Source organism: Antennarius striatus, chromosome 17 (genome assembly GCF_040054535.1).
Source record: "Antennarius striatus isolate MH-2024 chromosome 17, ASM4005453v1, whole genome shotgun sequence".
In the NCBI taxonomy this organism is placed as follows: domain Eukaryota; kingdom Metazoa; phylum Chordata; class Actinopteri; order Lophiiformes; family Antennariidae; genus Antennarius; species Antennarius striatus.
This window is the reverse complement of record NC_090792.1, coordinates 8,030,100-8,052,649: the sequence shown is the minus strand read 5'-3', so window position 1 is coordinate 8,052,649 and position 22,550 is coordinate 8,030,100. Positions and strand designations below refer to the sequence as shown.

The following is a 22,550-nucleotide window of genomic DNA, read 5'->3' as shown; positions in this document are numbered from 1 at the left end:
ATTTTTTTGCATCAGTGCAAGACAACCTCATTTAGTTGTATTAAATATAACCATTTGGGCAAACCCACCAATTTGGACCCTGTCAGGGCCAATTTCAAAGACTCCAACCATCCGAGCAATGAAGGCGCGAATGGTCTTGAAGTTGAGGCGTCCAATACTCCAGGAACCGTCCACCAGCAGTACAATATCAGCCTGTGCAGTGGTCTTACACATCACCTCTGAGAGCAACATGACACCGTGTTATTTTAAAATTTGAAAAATTTAAATCCTATATATACAAAAGAGAGGCTCATGATCTGCTGTATAAAAAATGGTATGTAGGGTAAATTGTAGTAGGGGTGATGAAAAAGGCGCGAAAAGGAAGAAAGAGAAGAAATCGATAGTTAAAAATTTTTGCCATCAGACCAAACAAATCAAATAAATCTTGATGTCAAACAACAACATATTCACAAGAAAGTAGTAAAACATTCCATCATTTTCTTCTTATTATAGACATTTTATGATCCAGGTGTTATAATCATTATCATCTCATCTTCTGGCATTTCCATTTTTGGCAGTTGTTTATTCTGGGTCCATGATTCATTCCCAGGGGCAACTCAAGAGCAAATGCTCTCAATGGCCTGTGACATATCAAAGGCCTCCACTGGAGAGATTACAGTACCCTCCAGCAAGGTAAAATGTCGACGTTGTTTTCCCACACCTTTGAGAATGACATGGAAGGCATCTGATCTTCTGCACCTAAAAGAGGGCTGCAGATGTTACAATAGCTGCCAATGTCTGCAACTGAAAACAGGTTATATATATATGACTTATAAATTGGTTTTCTCACACAGAATCAGGGTGCAATTTGTCAAAGAAAAAAAAAAGGGGGGGTAGCATGAAAAAATATGTAATCAACAGGCCTAAATATTTTTTTAGGTTAATGGTCTGCCCTATGTGCCTAAATTCCAAAGAGTTGAACATTCTTATTTAATCAAAACTTAAAAAAGACACAAAATATTTAAGGTTTTGTGGTGGCCACAATGTGCAAGATATCCAAATAAGAGGCAATCACACCAACCCGGCCAGAGGATTTAGCCTAAAGTGAATGGTCTGTAAAGCATAACATGAATACCTCTGAGAATGAAAATTCACATCATGTAAAAATAACTTATAAGACTAAGTAACAATCTTGGTCCATCCACGTGTTACTGATCTTACATCATCTACACCCAATGCTCTTTCTTCTCTCATGTCCCTATGCTTCCTTTTATTCTAGGTTCTTCTTTTTCCTGTTGTTATAATTATGTAACAGCATGTAAATAATGTAACTTATACAACGTCTTTTGGCTGTGCCATTACTCTCTGTCATTGTTATGTGTATTTATTGTATCTCTTGCGAGCATATGTCACCTGAATTTCCCTTGGGATCATTAAAGTATATATCTATCTATCTATCTATCTTGTTCATCTTCTGTGCAGGTGTATGTGAATGTTGGCCTTGCTTTTTATTGTGCTGGTTCTGTGAAGAAGAATGCTATGTTCCTTTTGCCCCCATTTAAATATTCCATTGTTTTTATTAGCAATGCTAATTTCTGTTTATGCAGCAAAATTGTTATGTATATTATGTATTTTTGTGTATGGGTACGTTGACAAACATTGAGACGATTTGGGTCAGGTTGAAAGTGAGTGCCATCAATGTAGACTATAGACTACCTGTAAGAAAACTCAATTTGCCTGTTGTTTCATAATTTTCAATGAATGATGGGGTTACCGCCACCCCCCCCCCACCCCCCCGAGGATTAAATTCATTTAGCAGAGATAGAGATGAAAAAAAAACAGAGGAGGAGGTGATACCTCCCATTCCCCCCAACAAATCGCACCCTGCACAGAATGCACAAACCCCCATGACAGCCAGCTGTTAAACATCAATTGATAGCAAGGGAGAAAAGGCAGACAAAAAGGCACAAAAGTATGTCTGCTATGTGTATTATGACATAAAATAGACTCTTCAAGACTCTTTGTAGTCTAACATCAAGTGAGAAGGGTTCTTTGCAAAAAAAAAAAGGTAGACAGAATAAGAGAGAATGTTACTATAAACTTCATCCTTCTTTGAGACTTCAGATAAATGGGGAGCATAAGATATTCTCATTGGCTGCTATTTTATTTTATGAAGCTGTTAATTAAATCAGCCTCCTTATTAGGACAGGGCTTGCATATGAGCGGTCAAGCTGCCCTTTACAGATGCTTTCGGCAAACACAACATTTTTTTCCTTCTCACACGTAGGACCTGTCAAGCTCTGACTCATAACATAGTATAAAAACTGCAATAGATCATACACTTATGGCTCAAATCTTCACTGGCTGTACTTGGACTGGAATTAGAAATCACAAGCCAAAGTGACACAATGAAGAAAGCAAGAAAAGGGCAGACAGATGGAATGACCATTACATCTGTTATTTTGTGGGACAATCAGCAGCTTTGAGGGGAGGTATTTAGAGGAACTCTTCAACTTTTATGGGGTATAGATTTAGGGAGTATTTTCCTAAGCAGAAACTTAACTATCAGTCTCCAATGTTTGACTGATGCTGCCCAGAGTCATAAGGTACTGGATCACTACCTGAACAGTGAAGGCTACCGTAGTAACCATTTCACTTGTCCATGTTCTGTAGAAACATGATTTCTCTGTCATTACTTAGATGCGATAGTATTTTCTTTATCAGATATATTGTATATTTCAGATATATAGTAAAATATTGGGTTTTCCTTTACCTGTTACATCGTAGAGAGGAAGATCAGGGTCATCAGAAAGAGTAGTTTTCTCCTCTCCAGCCAATGGCATACTCTCTCCTCCATCAAACATACCAAAAACGCTAACTGTGTATTTGGTACCAGCTCTGCAGGATAAGAACATATTTTTTTATCTTGTTACAATAGCCAAATAGAAAATGTTGTTCAAGTATACATGATGGCAAGAACAAAAGTGAGAAATCAGCCAAATGACACACCTCAGCTCTTCTAGGACCACCGTGTTGTCATAAGGACCAACCAGAAGTTGTCCCAAGTCAATGTCCTCCCCCACAGGATGGAAAGTGACTTTGTAACCCTTCACCTCACCAGGAGCAGGATCCCAGGTTACACGGAAACTGGTTCTGGAAGGCTCTGACGTCTGGAGGTTCCTAGGACCTTTGTACGGTGACACTAGGGAGAAAGGACAAACATGATCAAATAATATGACCTTGACTTAAAACCTAAAAAAATACTTACAGCACCCCATAATTAAGATGAAAGAAATACATGCATTTACTCTGATACTGTTTTAATGCTTTAAAATACAGTATAAGATTTTAATATTTGGGATTGTGGGATAGGCAGTTGCTATCACATTTTTGCATGATTTAGCAGTCTTTTATGGTGTGGAAAAAAATAGACAAGCATACATGTTGTTCCTTCTCCTTGTCTGGCTCTGCCTTCTCCCCAACGGTAGACCGGCAGGACAGTGATGTCGTAGGTTGTGAGAGGTGTAAGGCGTCTCAATACAGTGGAGAGGCTGCCACCGGGCACCTTGGCAGCCAACTGACGGCCTCCTGACTTGGGTTTGTAGGTAACACGGTAGTTAAGTACATTTCCAGGTGCTGGTTGCCACGTCACCTTCATGCTCTTCTCAGTTTCCTCAGAGACATCAATTAATCTGGCAGCAGCCGAGACTGAAAGGAAGGAAAAGAGAAAAAAGGAGGAGAAATGATGAATGGATGGTTTGAGGGGATAATGTAGATTTTGGGCCTTGTTCAGATGGGAATCTGTGCTAAATATGTGCTGAACTGCCTATGTTTCCAATATACCATTGGAAATACAAGCAGCACTGCTTTTCTACGGGTAAGTTAACTAAACAGTAGCATTCTTGGCTACCTCCCAGTCTTTCATGCTCAGTTTCAGTATGCGTGTGGATACAAAGCCACCGGAATATTTCTAGTGATTATTCAGCAGTATACGTTAAACAGGTCCACATTTACATGCTCCATTGTGTTTAGTTGGTGGTTTTGGGAGTTTGTCTCAAATGTCGAGTGAATTTAGAAAAGACCTATACTGTAGTTTTCTTTTTTCCTGTGCTCATCTATAAAGGATTCCCTATTTTGAGGGCAGGAAAGGCAAGTGTGAATCATCTTTAAAGCAAGGTGTGGAAAATATTCTGAGACATTCTGGAGGAGAACTTTTATGAGCAGAAAAAAGCTAGACAATCAGGTTTGCTGTGTGAAACTGAATCCAGCAAGACTTCAGGAAAGCACAAGCACAAAGAAATAATGAGAGGAGTAATAGAAGAAAAGTTGCAAAGAATTGAATATTTGCACTCATTTCTACATAAGAATGCCACTTTGTTTTCTTCCCAGGACAAAAGGACATTAGTGATTGCAGAACACATTTTGACTGTGCTCTGCCAACCAGTATTAGATGACAGCAAGAACTACACTGGTGATGTTCCACTATTGCCAACAGCTAAGAAAGACGTGTCACTGATGGATCTCAATCTTTAAACATCATCCAAAAATGTCACTTACAGCTTTCGTCACATAGTTTTTTAATACTGTGTCACTGCTCAACTATTATCCCCCACATTCTAAGTCTACCACATCCTGCATCATTTAACTTTAAATTTTAGATGTGTTTATGACAAGAATGTCTAAACCTGCGTTCTTGGTATTAAAAATGATGTTAACAGTTACGCAAGAGGAAAAATACAAAGTTTGCTGTCCCATAGTGGTCATAGAGCCTTTATGTCTTTTATGATCATGCAGTTATATTAAACTCAGCCTTAGCTTAACATTTTCTGGGTAGTAACATGGACAGGACCCTGAAAAAATGGCATGCAGACCAGTGAGGAGGAAAGCACTGGAAAGATAACAACAAAAACCGAGATGCAAAAACAAAATAAGAGCTAAAGAAAATTAAGGGGATAATATTTTGGTGGAAGAGATACAGCAGCTTAAGTAACTTACTATCTGTGGTCTCCTCTCCAGACAGTGGTTGTCCCTCTCCATGTCCATAGGCAGCAAACACAGACACCTGATAGCGTGTCTCAGGGGTGAGACCATCCAAAACTGTGTCTGTGACATCTCCTGGTATTGTCTTTTCCCCAGTCTCAGAAAAAGATTTCCACGTGATCCGGTAGCGGCGAACGTTACCCGGGGCCGCAACCCAATTCACAGCAAAACTGGTGTCAGTGACATCTCTGGTCCGCAGGTCTCTGGGTGAACCAAGCTCTGAGGATGAATACAAGGATCTAATTAGGAGTATTACGTCAGTCTGTGCGTAACAGATATAGCAGAGGAAAATTAGCAGTACCAAAGGTTAAGTTTTGTTTAACTGAAGAATTTTCTTTGGACTTTCATTGTTTGATCTGCTCTAATGCAAACTAATTGAGCTAAGACGGCAGTTTTAGCACAATGCTGCAAAAACACTTGAAGACCTCGAGCCCGGTGATCTCTTTGTCCGGGTGATGTTGATCTTTAATGCAGATATGGAGGTTTAAGGAAGTGAGTGAGACACAGAATGGACAATACAAAGAACCCTTGAAATAAATCACCAAAAACGTCTCATTCGTCTCTACTTTAGTCCCTCAGGATGTGTTTGAGCCAACCTGATTTTCTCCCTTCAGAATCAGAGATTGCTGGAAAAAGGTCTGCAAAACTAATCAGAAATCACATATTCTCAACGCCTCTCTTGACAGCACTTTAATTTTCCATTGAAACAGAGGAAACATGAGCCACAAAACTGCATTTGCTACAATCACAGATGTTGCATTCTCCCTTTTCTTCTGTCAATCAAATTTTTGAGTGAGCAACAGGAAAAGAGGTAGGCTTAGAAATGGAGACGAGGGAATTTGTGGTGCATTTTGTGCTGAGCAGCCAGCAATGTATGGCTGAGAGGGATACCCATGTCGAGGTATGTTCCTCAGTAATCTGGTCTGGCTGTCATATAGATGGTATGCCATGCATAGCCTCCCACACATCCTGATTATGATTCCAAGTCAAGCCCTAAGTTCCAACATGCCAGCGCATAATGACAATATAATCACAGGCAGAGTGGGTGGCCTCCTAAACCTCATTCACAAAACCTCACCAAAATGAGGTTTAATTAAAAAAGCCAAATGTTAAGAATGAAAGCACCATAAAACTACTAGAAGTGCAATGTGTGATAAGTTGGAAATATTAAGCAACTAAACAGCAGAAAATGAATGAACTGTGTCTGTCTTCCAGTCTATGAATCCTAGAGATCAGCACTTAGAGAACAGAGGCCAAATATGAGAGTCAGCGACCACAAACTAATGAAGACTAACTAATATTGGATCATTCTATCAAGACTCATGTGGATCATTCTATCAAGAACTGTTGTTTTAGCCAGAAGCAAAGGATGAACCGGACTGACTTTTCCTGCTTTCTGTGAACCAAGGTCAAAAGGATCACAATATAATGACTTCTGCAGACAGCTGGCTCACTTTCCATCAGCTCTTGCAGACAAGCAAAAGAGAATGGAGCGAAACACACGCACATGAAACACATGGCACACAGACCTAGAAAAAGATCAAATGCATATGTAATATCTGTATTTACACAATAAGAAGGCATTAGCCATCGGTTTTCTATTTCATATTTTGCTATAAACAGCTGCATGGTGGTTACAATTACCTAAGTAGGACACATGCAGTGGCGTCTATTTAAGACGTCTATACTTGCAGACATGTCATTTGATACTAATAAAAATATTCTGGATTTATTTATATTAGTTTGTCTCAACCGCCTTCAACTCTGTCCCACACTAAAATTTCAAGAGAAAGCATGCTCTAACATAATAGAAATTCATGGTAAATCCTCACCTACTAAAAGCCTATATGTCGAACAATTTAAGAGATTCTCCCACAGGACCTGTACTGACATAATTGTCAACATCTGTGGCCAAAAATGTCAACAGCTTAAAATCCTGAATGACTGCACTTAAGAATGTAATTAATAAGAAAATTGACAAACAAAATGCACTGAGAAATACAAGTCATTCCCTAAAAAAGTATTCCTAATGAGATTATATGGCATTTGGATGTTGGTATTTGACAGCTGATTATCGAACTCAACCTCAGTCTCTGTCTTTCTCTTTTTAAAAAAATCACAAGTCATTGCAGGAAATACATTTTTTGTCAAATTGTTTTATCAGCAGCAGTATACCCTTTCAAGTTTCTCTTTATTTTTATCCCTTTCGTCACACTGAGGCATTCATCTGACACACAAACTTATCGTTTTCTATTCGCCAAAGTTGCTTGTCTCTGTCCTTTTACCTCAGAGGACCTCTAGATTGGTAGAGAAAAATCATCTGGCAACAGCCTGAATTCCCTCAGAGTTCCCAAAGGCATCAGTTAAAGAGGAAATAAAACCAAGATGCCTGAGATTCACCTTTGTGCTGTGCTGCTCTACAAATTAAAGAGAGTGAAAAGAATCCCTCTGGAACATATAAAAACATTTACTCTCATGCAAGTTACCTATTTGAGATTGGGAAAGGGCTGCTTTGGGGGCTGAGGTAATGAACGACAACCATTCTTATGCATTCAGGTAAGCCTTATTTTTGGCCATACTGACTTTGTATATACCTTTGTTTGTTCTTGCGCCACCCTTAAGCTGAACAGGCTTCCCTCTGTGACCACACAGACAGCTTAGACACTTTTCAAGGTGTCTTAGTTAACATCTTCCATTGTTGTACAAAAATCCCCCTTCTTAAGTAAATAATTGTGTAATGTTTATGAGTAATATACACATTAGGGATGTTCATCTAAGCATTCACTATGACACCTGCACTCCCTCCGAGTCATTTCAGGATATTTTAATTCTTTCACACTCATGGCTACTATATTGGCCGGCATCCACTGCCAAGCCACAAGGAGTGGCTTTGTGGAAGCCACTGTCCTCCAGTTCTCACCCACATGGACTTCAAAAAATGGGTTTAAGTAAGTGGCACTCAAAACAATGAGATCATTTTAAGGCATGCTGACATAATGATGGACTAATAAAGCTGGCAAAACAAAGTGCTTTGTCATGGAGCTTTTCCTGTGTGGGTGTTCGTGACAAACAAAACTTTGACTTGGGGAAACTATGATCATAACCAAACCCTTTGATCAAAGTGGGAACAAGGGAAATAAAGGAAAAACCCTGAAATCATCAAATAAACACAGGAATAATCCAGTTTTCAACATAAACTTTGATAGGGTCAGGTTTTTCTAATACTAATTCAAAGTCTTCTTAATCACCCAAGTGCTCAGGTCCATCTGGCCTGCAAGAAATGCCCTTTCTAAATAGGAGCACATCCAGCAAAGGGATCCTTGCTGCTAAGTTTATAGAGAAAATGCTAAGGAATGAGAACTCCCCTATTCTTTCTATTATGATGAATAGAATACTGTAGTTCTGACATGTCTCTGGACTCAATGCGCACTCAGGTAGGACCTTTCAGCTCAACTGAGAGAGCAAAGACACTGTTAAATACTCAGCCAGTTTTTCAAACACACAATTTACTGTGGGATAGAATACCGACACAGAGTTAGGACCTCCCTCATCTCAAAACACATCTCTTTAACTTCCTCTCCTGTGGTTTGAGACCACAACAATCCCTTTTCCACACTGTGACAAAAACAGAAGGCTGCTGTGTCGTCTATACTGTCTCTATAAACAGGAAAAAGATGTTCAAACAAACCGCCTGCTGTTAACTCAAATACAGTGAAGACACAATCATCAGCTGAACTTCACATGAGATTTTTCACCAAGTCCTAATTTCTCAATAGGAAATAACATTTTCAATAATAGAAATAAAATATTATGCTTAAAATGATTTGTCTCAAACTATTAAACATACATACAGTAGCTTGTGTTGGGCAGGCATATGGGTTCAAGTTGTTTCATGAGTTCACCAGGTTTACAAGCTTCTCCCACCCATTTCCACTTTCACTGTGTCAAAATAATTAAATCAAATACCACATTCCTGTCCTGCTCTCTTCTAGAATCAACTCAATCTTGTAAAGTAAGAGGTCAACTTTCATAATTCTGACATAGTCATCTGTGAGAAATATCAGATTTTTCATTCTTTAGGGATAACAACCAACAGAAATTTAGTAGTTTCACATCAAGCATGAATGAACGAATTATACATAAACAAAAATAAAAAAACAGTAATGTGCATGCTAATAATAATTATTTTGTGTCAGTGTCAGCAGTATGAACTTGGAAAGCATTGTTACACTTCTGTAAAACATTGGCTGAAGAGAGGATTTTCAGGGTTTTAAGTCAGGCATTAGCAAGGCATCACTCTCCCTTACCTTCTAACGTAGTTCCAGTGCCAAGAAGAGGATCGCCCACACCAGAAGAATACCGAGCCGTAACAAACAGCTCATATTCAGTTGATGGTTGGAGGTTCGTCAGCACCGTCTGGGTGGTATCTCCATTTACAGATATCTCTTCCCTCTCACCGCCCTCAGCAGGTTTATAGACGATAAGGTACTCAAGGACATTTCCAGGAGCAGCCTGCCATGCCAGTTTCATTGTAGATATGGTCTCATCATAGACGCGAAGATCGCGAGGAGAGCCACGGACTTAAAGGATGTAAAAATATGCCAAGTTCATTCATTTGTCATAGTTTTCCACTTCCTGTAGAAGAATAACGAACTATTTTTGTTGATTTACCTTCCTTTGTGGTCCCATCCGTTTCCATCTCATTCCCCATGCCTGTTGAATACTCAGCAGACACAGACACACGGTAGGTTGTGAAGGGGAAAAGTTCCTGGAGCACTATTGTAGTCTCTGGTCCAATGGTTTGGGCCTGTAGTATTTCTCCAGCACCACTCAGTGGGACATAAGACAGGTGATACCTGATCACTGAACCTGGAGCAGCTTGCCATGATACTCTGAAACTGTTGGTAGTCTCCTCCGTAACTCGAAGATTCCGTACAGTCCCAGTCTCTGAAATGAAAAAATATGTTCAATCCTACATATTGTTTTTCAATCACTGTAACAGTATTGGGTGAGTTACAAGTGAGTCCCTCTTACCCTCTAGAGTGGTTTCTTCACCAGTTAAAGGGAAACTGTCTCCTTTTTCATACTGAGCGAAGACATTCACCTCGTAAGGAGTGAGTGGGAAGAGGTGGGGCAGAACTGCTGTGGTTGTGTCACCAGGTACTGCTAAGGAAATGTAGTCCCCAGTGATGTCTTCAGCTTTGCGGAAACGGACTAGGTATGACATAACATAGGTGGTAGGAGCAGTCCAGGTGGTACGGAAACTTCTGGAGGTAATCTCAGAGAACTTCAAGTCAGTGGGTGGAAGCAGACCTGAAAATAGGAGATATGTTTGTGTGAATGCCAATGAAAGGGATAAATATTTTAAAGTTGTAGGTTGCAAATTAGTGCAGCCATGATCATATTATATTGTAATCTGTGATATTTATGAGGTTGTTTTTGTTGTGTTTTGCTTCTTTCTTTGCCCTGTAAACTCCCCAGTGAAAATTACCACCTCCATTTTGTTGGCAGCAATGAAAAACTAAACTAAGCTTACTTTGCCAACAAAGTTAAAACAAAACAAGTTGCCCAGTCTGAAATGTTACCCTGGCTAAGTGGTGTGCCTGTTGGGATTGCAAACTTCCGTGTTGATAAGCATCCTGTGTGGTGTCATGTCATTCTCCCACTGGGTGGAACAGCTCAGCATTGGGGTAGTCTTTAGACTTAATTATGGTCAACACAGCATTATTGTTGCAGTTAATGCAGTGTTTTCAGAATGGTCTCTGCAGTATGTTGATGGTAGATTATGGTTGACTTAACTATACATATCTTTTTCCTGTCTGCATTGTGTGTTTGTCATTGCTCTGAAGTCTATGCCAGTTGAAAGTCACAGTGTTAAATATATGTCAGCTAAAACTCATGGCAAGACAATATGGACAAATAATATGGCTAGACTCCAGAATATAATTCATGGGTTCTGATATTCTTTATTCCTACTTACTCCTCTTTTTGATGTTTAGAAGTTCTTGTTCAATCCTCAGACAGATGGACTGAGTCAGCTCCTTTGAGATCCTCTGGAAAGCATCAAAGTCTTCTACCTCAAAGACATGATTTTCAGATGGAGGATTGGCAATGGCCTCTAGCTCTGACCTCACTGCATCCTTCACACCAACAGCGAAGATCTCCACATCAATATTCCTCAGGTTGGTTGCTGCATCCTTAAATGAGTCTGATGATTTCCCATCTGTGATCAGGACCATGACACGGGGAACATTCGGTCTTGCGCCACGGGCAGGGATAAAGATCCTCTCTTTGACATATTTCATGGCTTTGCCAGTGTTGGTAGAGCCTCCACGGTAAGGGAAGGTGCGTACAGCCTTTACAACAGCATTAATGTCATGGTGAGTGTTGAGAGCAAACTCTGTGTGTGGATCGCGACTGTACTGGACCAAGCTAATCTGGATCTTGTTGGGCGCAATGTCAAAAGAATTGACCAGGATCTCCAAGAAGGCGCGGACCTTTGCAAAGTTTTGTAATCCAATACTGTATGAGCCGTCAACCAATAAGACCACATCAGCCTGCACATCAACTCCCAGTGAGCACTCTTGAAAAAAAAAAGATAATGAGTTAAACAAATGGGCTTGGATGGCTTTCATGTTTACATTAATTAACAACTGAGAGGCTTGACTTTTTCTTGTGCATAAAAAAATGAATCATATTACCTGTTGACACTTTGACAGGCTGGGTCTTCTCCATTGCCATTATGGGTTCACTGGGAGTCAGACCTTTCAGGGCAAAGAGACTGATCTCATACTCGGTCTCAGGGGATAGGTCACGGACATTGATGGAAGTTTGGGTAGGCCCCATGTAGAGCTCTTGGCGTTTCATTCCTGGTAGCATAGGAATGAGGGTGACCTTGTAACCCGTGATATCACCCAGGGCAGCATCCCATGTCACCCTCATTGACTTGGATGCAATTTCTGTGACTTGCAGGTTAGAGGCTGACTCCACCACTGTGAAAAAATGTGTGAAAGGTGGTATTATATGGGCTTCCGCAACATATTCAGCATCAGAAGATTTTTCTGAGCTTTGTCCAAACAGTAACAGTATATAATATATAAAGAAATGTAATGCAACATCTTTGATTAAGATCTTTTGACATACTTTCTTCTCCGCTGATCAGGGAGCTGAGCTGCTCATCAACACCAGAGCACACCTCTCTGATTATCCTTTTCTGGACATCTTGGATCAAATCAAAGTTGGGAACATTGTACACATGTTTGCTGTGAGGTGTGGAAGCTATTTCCCTTAACTCATCCTCATCTGCTCCTTTGATACCTGAGGGGAACAATGTGAAGTACAGTAATATCAACTCATAAGTTTTTTACTCAATGGCTGCATGACAGATGTGGTGGATATCAAATATGGATATTATAATCAGTGGAAAATCAAATGGTTTCCAACAACAGGAAGATTTTTTCATGGGATAGTGGTATTCAACAAAACACTTTACAAAAATAAACCATACCTAGAACAAATATTTCCACTCCAATGTTCCTAAGCCTTTTAGCATGCTCCTCCACTGGGTCCTGGGATTTTCCATCAGTGATGATCATGGCTACTTTGGGGAAAGCTTTCCTGGATCCAGCTGCCTCCGTAAAGATGTTTTGCAGGAGGTAATCTATGGCATCACCTGGAAAACCAAAATGGACCTAGTTTTCTTGCACTCTTGTACCAAAATTTTTATATGACACCAAATAAAACAGCTTTAAGGTGGTATTGAGATTTCCAGGGTTTTCATCCTGTGATAAACATTTTACCTGTCATTGTGTTTCCACCTTTGTATGGTAGGGTGTTGATGGCCTGTAACAATTCTCCTCTCCTGGTGTAACGGGTGAGAGGAAATTCTGTGCGGGTATCTGAGCTGTACTGAACCACGGCCACCCGAGTCTTATCCTCTCCAATGTCAAAGGCCCCTGCCAGGGAGCTGATGAAACTGCGGATGTGCTTAAAGTTTTCTCTCCCCACGCTCCATGACCCATCCACCAGGAACACCAAGTCTGCTATTGCACTGACAGAACATTCTGGATAAAATATGTTGAGAAACAATAGTCACTCCACCGTGTAACATATTTTAACTGAATCAGATTATTCCTATTAAGTTTTACAATAGGTCAATTATTAGTAAAATAACTTAAACATGCAGAAAAGCACATCCTTTTTTGTTTCCATACCAGAAATGTGCCTTAATAAAGACCAGCAACAACGTGGTCTTAGAACAAATTTTTTTTTCAAAGGCACTTTTTCCTGTCTGACTGAGTAAAAATAAAAACCCTGACAGTTAGTTGGATGAATCAGAGATATTCATGCTGACATCCAAGGAAATATCAACCAGTGCCAAACAGTGGGTTGCTCTAGTCATTCCACCACACACAGGCAATGTGTGCTTTTACAGACTAAACATTTTGCAGAAGTTCCAAAAGGAATGTTCATTTCAAATCCTATGGGGCTTAGAGTCATAGATGAAATTCTCTGACTATGCTGAAATAATTGGCAGAGCATATGTGAACGGGAATTAATCCTCATTTCTCTTGGTTTCATTGACTGTAATTCCATTTCACCCATCTCATGAGCTATTCTTAGGATAACTTTTTCTTCATGTTAAAAATCATGCTAACTGTTTTGTCAAACAATTTGGAAGTCTGCAAAATAGTTTCTGAGTGCTTTGCAATGAAAGTGTGGGTATGATTTACAGAAAGTAAAACTGGGGGTAGGCAAGGGAGCCTGTCCACCGTTAAATCCACAAAGATTGGTATGCCCACAAGATCAGCAGACAGTTTGAGGTCAGGTGAAAAAATTCAGCTCCAGGCACATTTCTTAAAGGGCCAGTGCTTTTCTCTAGGTGTCATTGCTTGACAACCCACCCACTCCCCCCCACGACGCAAAACAGAATACACATCTCCTAATTTCACTTTTGTTGATGTGCCAAATGGTTTTAATTAAAGGAACCAATGTATGTCTTCCCATTCACTTCTGGATCCCTGTCTGCTCAATGACAACCAAAACAGGTCAAATCTCAGCCTGACAAAGTAGTTCCATAAATTTGGACAGTTGGAAAAGGAAAATGACACATTTAAAAAAGAAAGGTCAGTTATATAGAAGACATAGCCTGTTCAGATGTTGGTTAACACCAGAGTAAACATACTCACTGATTGCATCTGACTGTGGTCTCCTGACTCGTCCACTAGTGTTACTGGACTGGACTGAAACACAGGAAAGACTTGGTAAATTAGCGCCACATACCACCGCTGCTGCTCCTTTGTGGTCTTTTGCACAGCAGAAAGCAACAAGAAACCAACATATCATAAAAGCTGGTCGACAGAGTCAAATCACATGCATGCAAGCAGATCTGTAGGATGAATTAGATATGAACAGTGACATACGAAAGACTCGTAAATAACGTTAGACTTCTGGTATTTCTAAAGTTAATGTAGCTGGATGTCAATGAGACTTGGAATAATCTTTCAGTGAAGGAAAATATCACATACTATGGAGTGATTCCTGTCAAACAGACATTAAAATAAAGGCCTGATTCCAGAAATGGATATTCAGTAAAGATAAATAAATAAAGACGCAGTAGAAAGGGACAGAGGGGAATAGTGTATGTAAGTGGCTGTCTGGATGGATTGTCTACATGAAAGATCACTTCTCTTAAAAGGTAACACTGATGCAACATCATTAATCATCAGGATACATTATGAAGACAAGACAAGAGAAACATTTATTAATAGCTTTCATAGAGCAATTTCTGAACCAAGTGTATCTTTTGTGCTTATATACATGACATAATCCAAATTATTTCAACATTCAAACTTTAGGAAAAAAATACAGTATTGTAAATGAATGATGTATAAAAGACAGACCTAGGGTGTACATAAAATATGTACTTACTAGTCAGCTGTCCAAAGATGGGAATGCTCTCCTCTGACCCATCATAGGAGTTTATGGACACCGAATAGTCCAAGTCTGGGGTCAGGTTAGTGATTGAGGTTGTAGTGGTATAAGCATCAAGGGTAAATTCTCTGACTGGCTCATCTAGTGAATTTAAGAACAAATTAAATGTTAGGTTGCATTGTGTGTATAATGTAATAGCTGCTTGTATATTGGCAACATATCAGGTGCCAACTTCATACTGACCTGCGTCTGATACAACTTGTATTCTGAACCCCTCTATCCTTGAAGAGGGTCTTGCCCATGACATTTCCACTGAGTGTTCATTTAGAATTTTAAAGTTCAAGTCTGAAGGGGGTTCCACTGCAATCAGAAGTGAAACATAGTTATATCACAACATCTATGAGTGTATGTATAAATATGGTTATATGTATGATCAGATCAAAGTACAGCACTTCTATCAAGCATTCACATTGATCCCAACATCAAATACTTCATGACTGAAGTGGACTCATTCGTTGTTGGGAACAGACACATAAGACTGATGTCCATTTGTGAGGACACAAAACATTACAAAGTGCGAGAAACCATTTTACAGTAAAATGGCATTTGTTTGAATTGCTCAACCAAGTTGGCCAGCAACTCAAGCACTGGCATACAAAACATGTCCACAACATAATTTTACCAAAGTGCAAACAATGAATGAACCATCCAACACATGCTGAGTGCAATCATCACAATGCATGCCCAACCACATACTAAACAGCTCTCATGATGACATTGATCTCTTTACAGAAAATACAACTGTGTCTACATTCACAAGTTAGCAATTATACAATGAAGTCAAGGTTGCAATGTAGTTGATGAAGAAGCTCATGACAAAACTAAAACACCATATGTTATATATACTGTACATTGTATATAAACATATTTCAAAGACGGAAAACTCTTTGTTTTTATTTGGTTGAAACTGTTTTCACAAGTAAGTGGCATATATCCATTGCAAACCTTTCAAAAAGAATACACAATTTGTCACTGGAGACCTTGTGTCAATTGTTTCAATGGTGGCATAATGCACAAGATGGCAAAATAAAATTTCTGTACTCAATGAAAAAGACTGTTGAGATTGACTATAATAGACAAAGTGTGTACATGAAAATAAATACAGGAAAACATGTATAATTGAACAAGACCATACGCCTTTGCACCTGTCTCAGCATCATGCATCATGTACATGAGAAAGTTGTTGGACTCAACAACTTTAATTGACTGGATGGTAATTTCCATGTACAGTTGGGACCACACAAACAGGATGATGACAAACTTATTTTAAAATGATATTCTTTCACACAGCCTCTTGGTTTGTCAGCATAAGAAAGTTATTATGTAGTATACAGAATTTTCATGCATGAAGGTTATATTCAATGGCGTACCAAATCATCAATTTGTTGCAAATTAAAAATGCTCATACAGTTAATATTATACCTGTCATTAGCCATTAAAGGATTAACTTGAGTCTCGTTATTTGCCATGCAACTCCATGAGTTAGTGTATCTTTGGAAAATTTATTTTCAAGGAATGAGATTTTGAGCAAACATTGAATATATCGTGATGGAAGTTAGGAAAAATATTCTACATTGACATGTAGTGCTAGTCAGTAGTAGTAGTATATAGTCAGAGTGGAATTATGCTCACCATCAGAGTGCATCGACTGTGCAGCATGAGTAAAGAGTTTTATCACATGGGTGCAATGCTATATTATTAGTAAGAAAAACAAAAACCACAAGAGGCAAGAATATCATAGTAAAATAGCACTTCAAGGAGGAAGTCATAGTGTGGGACACACTGAATGCACAGGCAGATAACACACAGGAGCCCGCCAAGTCATTACAAACTGGGATTGGAGGATCACCAACCTGCCGCATCAACTCAAGGAGCCCCGATGGACTGCACTCCCACCGATTTCTCCACGTGTACTCATCTCCATCACCAAATGGTAAGTGGGTATGGAAGTGTGTGAGTGTATGTGTGGATGTGTAATAGTGGGAGTTGGGTGAAGATTCCTATCCTGAACATTTCAGATTAAAAAAAAATGTTTTGAGCAAGCCTTTACTTGATTCACCTCACTTCACTCGCACGTGTAACACATCTGTCATGTATCTCAAGATGTAATGAACATCATTTCAGTTTGTTACAAGTTATTCAACTATGAGTCTTTTTGCTTTAAAAAATATTCTGGCTTTTTTTAAAATCAAAATAACATATTCAGTTATGAAATGTTGTTTTGTATCTTACTGTTGTTTAATGGATGTTTGTCCCATCAGTACCTAATAAAGGACACCCTTGGCTCAATGGCCCAGAGTCTGGCTACTGTTCTGTTAGCAACCTCAGTCTCCAGCCAGACAGCTATCCTGGCCCGAGCTACTGCCAGGACCAAGAAGAGGAGGAAAGAACACAAACCCTCCAAAAGAGGCAGGAGAGAAGCCAAAGTCATTCCACAACATGTGCTGACATTAAACATTACTGCATATTAACTTTCCATATGTATTGCAACTCAGCGTTTTACGAATGCCCACAAAGAAGCCCTAGAAAGGCTCTTTGTCTTTGTGCTGTCTGAGGATTAATTTGCTATTCTCAGATTTCATCTTTCCATTCCGTTAGTGGAGATATGTGACAGTAGATGCCTGACTCCTCTCCCCCAGCCAGAGAGCTTTCAAAAGAGAAGATCAGAGGGTTTCCATACCATATTGACATTATTTGGGATTTCAGTGTTGGATTTGAAATTACTTCCAGTTATTTTCTGTCAAAAAAGACTGAGACTGTCTTATCAGTTAATTACATGTTTGTTCACATGATATACTTCGCAAAATGTAAAAAAAACCCAACACAGGTTATATTCCTTGTAGCTCTAATCTTTCAATCAACATTATAATAAATCAGCCTTTACAATATGGAGATGCTGACTGTGCTTCAGTTGCAGCATAGTCCATTGCATTACGCTGCACTACTTAAACATTTTAATGTTGAATCAAGTTTTATTTTTAGACATATTCCAATTTATACTTTTCTTTTATTGCACTATTACTGTATATTGTGTCACAAGTAATTCAGTTTCCTAAAATATCGTATTTACTTACTGCTGGAGCCACACTTAAAGTCACCGACATTTACTAATGTCTGAGTTCCCAAAACACAACTGGCAGAAGTATGATAATTAAAATATTTTATTTAGGATTTCAATGCCTAATTGCCAAGGATAATCTTCCAAATTCTGCATAGGAAAAAGCAGAGTTTCACTGTCATAAAAAGCATAATAGCAACAGTCTTGCTAAAACATTTATTGGGAAACATGTAGCCAAACTATGAATTTCGTCTAATGTGTCCTGCTGTTTAATACATTTAACGAGAAACAGTAATTGGAGGGTTATTGTGCTTTGTTTATTATATGTGCCAATTCTGAATGGGAAAATTGTTCCAGAAGTATTTGTTTAAACCTAAATTACAGCCTAAATGCAAGTAAATGAGATCTGAATTTGAACTTTACAATGAGATAAAAAAAGACACAACATGCTACAAGTAAGGGATAAAAGAAAAGAATCAATATGAAATCTGTCAGTATTTCAAAAGTAATAATACAATAGCATACACATGAAACAAAAATAACTTTATTCAGATTAACAACACAATAGATTCCATTTTCTATGTAGTGATTCCTGTCAAACAGACATTAAAATAAAGGCCTGATTCCAGAAATAGATATTCAGTAAAGATAAATAAAGAAAGAAGCAGGAGAAAGGGACAGAGAGGAATAGTGTATGTAAGTGGTGTGAGACCAGGTGCTCGTATTTACCTTGAGCATCAACAGAGGATAAAAGAACTGCAACAAATGCAGCTATGGCCAAAGACAGCCCTATCTTCATGATTGGCCCTTTAAGGTCAGCAACGCATCAACCAGTCTGAGGACAAAGAGAGAAAATGTGCTGAAGTTGAAGACGCAGCTCATTTAGGCACCACATGCAGAGCATGAGTTTCTGCTTAATTTGTTGTTGTGTTCAAATGGTTAAAATGAAAAAAAAACTGACAGTTTGACTAACAAAAAACAGGTAAAATACAATTCCAAACCCTTCATGCTCTCCTGGATTTTTTTTTCTATAACCCCTAAAAAAATAATTGTGGCTAAAAGTCATTACATGACAACAGCCACACCTATCTGTCTCCCAATGATTTCTGCACCCTGGGATGGGTAATTAATTCTGAGTGATTAAATATGTAATGACAAGAGAGTGTCAAAAGACCATTTACAACATGTTCGTCTGTGTGATCCAACCATAATCTTGAAATTATTCCCCCTGGCTGTTCTGATTTTATCTGCGTTGTTCTGCTGCTCAGTGGTCTAAGGTTCTGACTCATTTTAGTACTTCAAGAATGAGGTTTGGGTGACCTTAATTTACCTCAATTTGTGGCACTATAATAGCTGCAATTATAAATAACTTGAATGTTTTAAAATATTAAGGGGCATCCTGTTTGCATTTTTGTAAATCACATATAATAACAAAAATATTGAATTACTTTTCAGATTTTTTAAATACATTTCCCTTTACTCAAAAGAAAACCACAACAGGGCAATCAAATTAACTGGAATAATCTAATTTTAGGCGTTTGGATCTTTTCTTTAGAAGTGGATCACAGCCGCAGCCTGAACTCGGCTTCTATTCCACGGACTGTGCGCCCCGCCTGGTGCACACGCAGGAAAACTGCACACATGAAGTGGCCGGTGTTCCGTACTTGGCCCGAAGGACACAAATGGGTTCATCAAAATTCAAATTACCAAAGCAAATTTCAAAAAAACAAAAACTTTGCTTCGCTATCAAACACCATATCAACAACTCGCAGATTTTATTGAAGTGACTTATTGCAGCATCTTCATTCAATTCTATTTCATGACGTCATTTAGCGTCATTCGTTAACTTTGAAAACCGTTTACTGATTGTTAAAACATTTTTTTAAAAAGTTTAATCTACTGAGTCTGGTAACAAATGTTTATTTGAAACGAATCTAATTTAATTTAATGTTAAAGTCATTGGATAACGCAACACAGCGCAGACCTGTGATTAAACAAATTATATATCCCCCTAAACTTGGTGAAATTTCATTTACTGCAGAAATTAAATATCGAACCAACTAATTGGAGATAAATTGAAGTCGATCTACTCACCCAATCAACCCCCCTGGTGAATGAAGGACCAAACGAGAGAGCTGCCTGCTGGAAGCCTCCCCCTCTGTAAAGTAAGAGAAACTTCAGGAGCTGCGGCTGGACCCCTCTCTCCTCTCTGTGGCTACTGGAGGCTCCGCCAGCTGATGTCCAACAAGGAAAAGCCTCTTTCTGAGTGGGAAGAATCTTTCCACCATCGCCTACTTAATAGGAGGGCAGTCCCCAGCTCTCAGTTTACCATCAATGGCTCCTGACGAATCTCCTGCCCGTCGGTTGATATATTGTTCCCCCGCTAAGTCACATCTACTGTTTGGAAATTACTTTTTTTTTCTTTTTTTTTTAATCCCCACTGCATTCTCTTGGTCTGGTGATTTAACGATTTTCCAATGGGACTCACAGAAGTGTCGCAATGAGAAGAGTGGAAGTGTTTTACGTGCGCAATAAGCAACCTCAAGTTCATTTACTCAAATGCAAATAAATTAGGTGAACTTTTTTTTGCTTCTTTTGTTGCTTTTTCTGTTCATGACACATAAAGATACAAAAATAGAGCTTGTTTATTAAGTGCGAGACTAAAATGAAAATTGAATTAAATCATAACTTCTGTTCGGACAGGAGAACCACTTCTGTGTTCTCTAAGGCAGAGCGCGCATTGAGGTGGTTTTTGCTGCCCTCTAGTGATTCAACTGCATCCTACGTCAGGAATGAAAATCTGTTTCAGTTTTCTAAAACACGTTAGCTCCATATGTCTTGTCTTTACCAAACATGTTAACATGTGATGTCCCATCCAAAGCCCACAAAAGAAATGACATAACAAATTTATCAATGTACGCATTGCCTTTGGTGAGCCATGAACCCTGTGGAGAAGATGAGTTCTGAGTCATGTAAAATCATCTTCACATGGAAAAATCAAAACATATCTAAAGAAAATCCATGTGTTAAAGGCAATCTGTTAAAGGAACAACTACTTGTCATGCTTAGAATGACTTTTAAGGTTGGTAAAGTAAAACTTCATATTTTGCCAGATGTACTCTGAAAAAAAATGACCACTAAATTTGTGGAAAAGTTTGCTTTTGATGTGGTCCAGACACTCATAGTGAAAAACTTTGTATTTCCACTCTTTGTGGTGATATCCAAGTCTGCATCAACCACATACAAATGTCTGAGTGAAGCTGAAACAACCAAACACTGTCAGTTTGAATTATATAACCCATTGTTACCTCTGTCGACTCCACCATGAAGATTCTGTGTCTATTGGCTATATTATTGTTTGTTTTTTGTTTATTTTTATTTTGCGGGGGTGTTAAGTTTTGTTTTATGTCAGAAAAATTGTGCAAAAACTACTGAAAGGGGTTTTTTTGAATAATTGCTAGAAGAAGGGCATAATCAGGACAGAACCTTTGTCATTTTATATGGATCCTTATGAAGGGGTGGATGTAAAAATTTAATGTCCTTTTTCTTTAACATTGCTTTTTAAGAGGTTTTGGACATGTTCTCTGATCATTTTAAATGGATACTTAAATAATAAGATTGAGACAAGAGTGGCTTTAAGGCTCATTTGTGCTTCATTTTCATAAAAAATGAGATGCATTTGCTTCAACTGGTTTATGCTTCAACATACAAACGCTTCCATAGAATACATCCACAAAAAGGGCAGCGAAGAGACAAATGTTTTCAACAAATATAGTGAAGCAACAGCAGACTGCAGTAATGTAACTAGTTAATGCAAAACAGCAAACAGGGAGACAGCAGTGTACTTGGTGGTGGTCTGTGGGGAAATGACGTACAACAAGAGGTAAGGATTGAGAGGATTTTTTATTTTTCACTACATTTTTTTCTTCTTTATTGATTCTGTACATATTTTTCATGTCTTGCTTGAGTTGTTCACACTATTTCACCCTAACCGGTGAGCTCTTGTTCATAACTGGGCCTCCAGTCTGGAGCACCACAGGAGTCGGTCCATTCACTGCTCCTTCAGGCAGGAGAATCTGAAGGTAGGCCTCTAGCATGTGAGGCACCAGTAGTTTTGAATCTCACAGTGTGTCAGTGTTTGTGAGGTCAAGAGAAAATCATTTTTGTAGCGTGTTCCCAAAAGTAACAGTAAAGGTTCCTGTCATTGACAAACGATCTCTTCCTCCACTAGGAGAAGCAGGACAAGGTTGTTCACCGAGATGGCCGACCTGAGAGAATAACCAGCGTTTGAAGGAGGAGAGCCTGACAGCAGGTGAGCAGCTGCATGAGTTCAGTAAGCTTCTCACCAACCTCGACAAGATGGCAGCGACCACTAGGCATGCTCCTCAATATACAAAGCTGACTCCAAGAGGAAGTGACGTCAGCAGCTACAGAGGAAGAAGAGTCTCTTTACAAACCCAGAAATAAGAGGAGCCTTTCT

General features: G+C 39.0%; 1 protein-coding gene across 3 annotated transcripts in view; it reads right to left on the bottom strand.

The window, feature by feature from the left end:
• Positions 1-20,350, bottom strand: part of col12a1a (collagen, type XII, alpha 1a) — a 54,422-nt gene extending 34,072 nt beyond the window's left edge. For 2 of the 3 annotated variants that reach the window (XM_068339634.1, XM_068339636.1), the window contains exons 1-18: positions 20,165-20,349; positions 18,800-18,905; positions 15,196-15,312; positions 14,950-15,093; positions 14,208-14,261; positions 12,819-13,082; positions 12,527-12,691; positions 12,163-12,336; positions 11,721-12,011; positions 11,000-11,602; positions 10,054-10,332; positions 9,691-9,966; positions 9,327-9,599; positions 4,975-5,238; positions 3,421-3,687; positions 2,989-3,181; positions 2,753-2,877; positions 69-218 (exon numbers count right to left, since the gene is read on the bottom strand). In XM_068339634.1, the coding sequence (XP_068195735.1) occupies positions 69-218; positions 2,753-2,877; positions 2,989-3,181; positions 3,421-3,687; positions 4,975-5,238; positions 9,327-9,599; positions 9,691-9,966; positions 10,054-10,332; positions 11,000-11,602; positions 11,721-12,011; positions 12,163-12,336; positions 12,527-12,691; positions 12,819-13,082; positions 14,208-14,261; positions 14,950-15,093; positions 15,196-15,312; positions 18,800-18,869 (3,709 nt within the window). In that variant the 5' untranslated portion in view covers positions 18,870-18,905; positions 20,165-20,349. Of the gene's footprint in view, positions 1-68; positions 219-2,752; positions 2,878-2,988; positions 3,182-3,420; positions 3,688-4,974; positions 5,239-9,326; positions 9,600-9,690; positions 9,967-10,053; positions 10,333-10,999; positions 11,603-11,720; positions 12,012-12,162; positions 12,337-12,526; positions 12,692-12,818; positions 13,083-14,207; positions 14,262-14,949; positions 15,094-15,195; positions 15,313-18,799; positions 18,906-20,164 lie in introns of all 3 variants that reach the window. The other variant, XM_068339637.1, reaches the window with a different exon arrangement.
• Between the last annotated feature and the right edge of the window lie 2,200 nt (positions 20,351-22,550).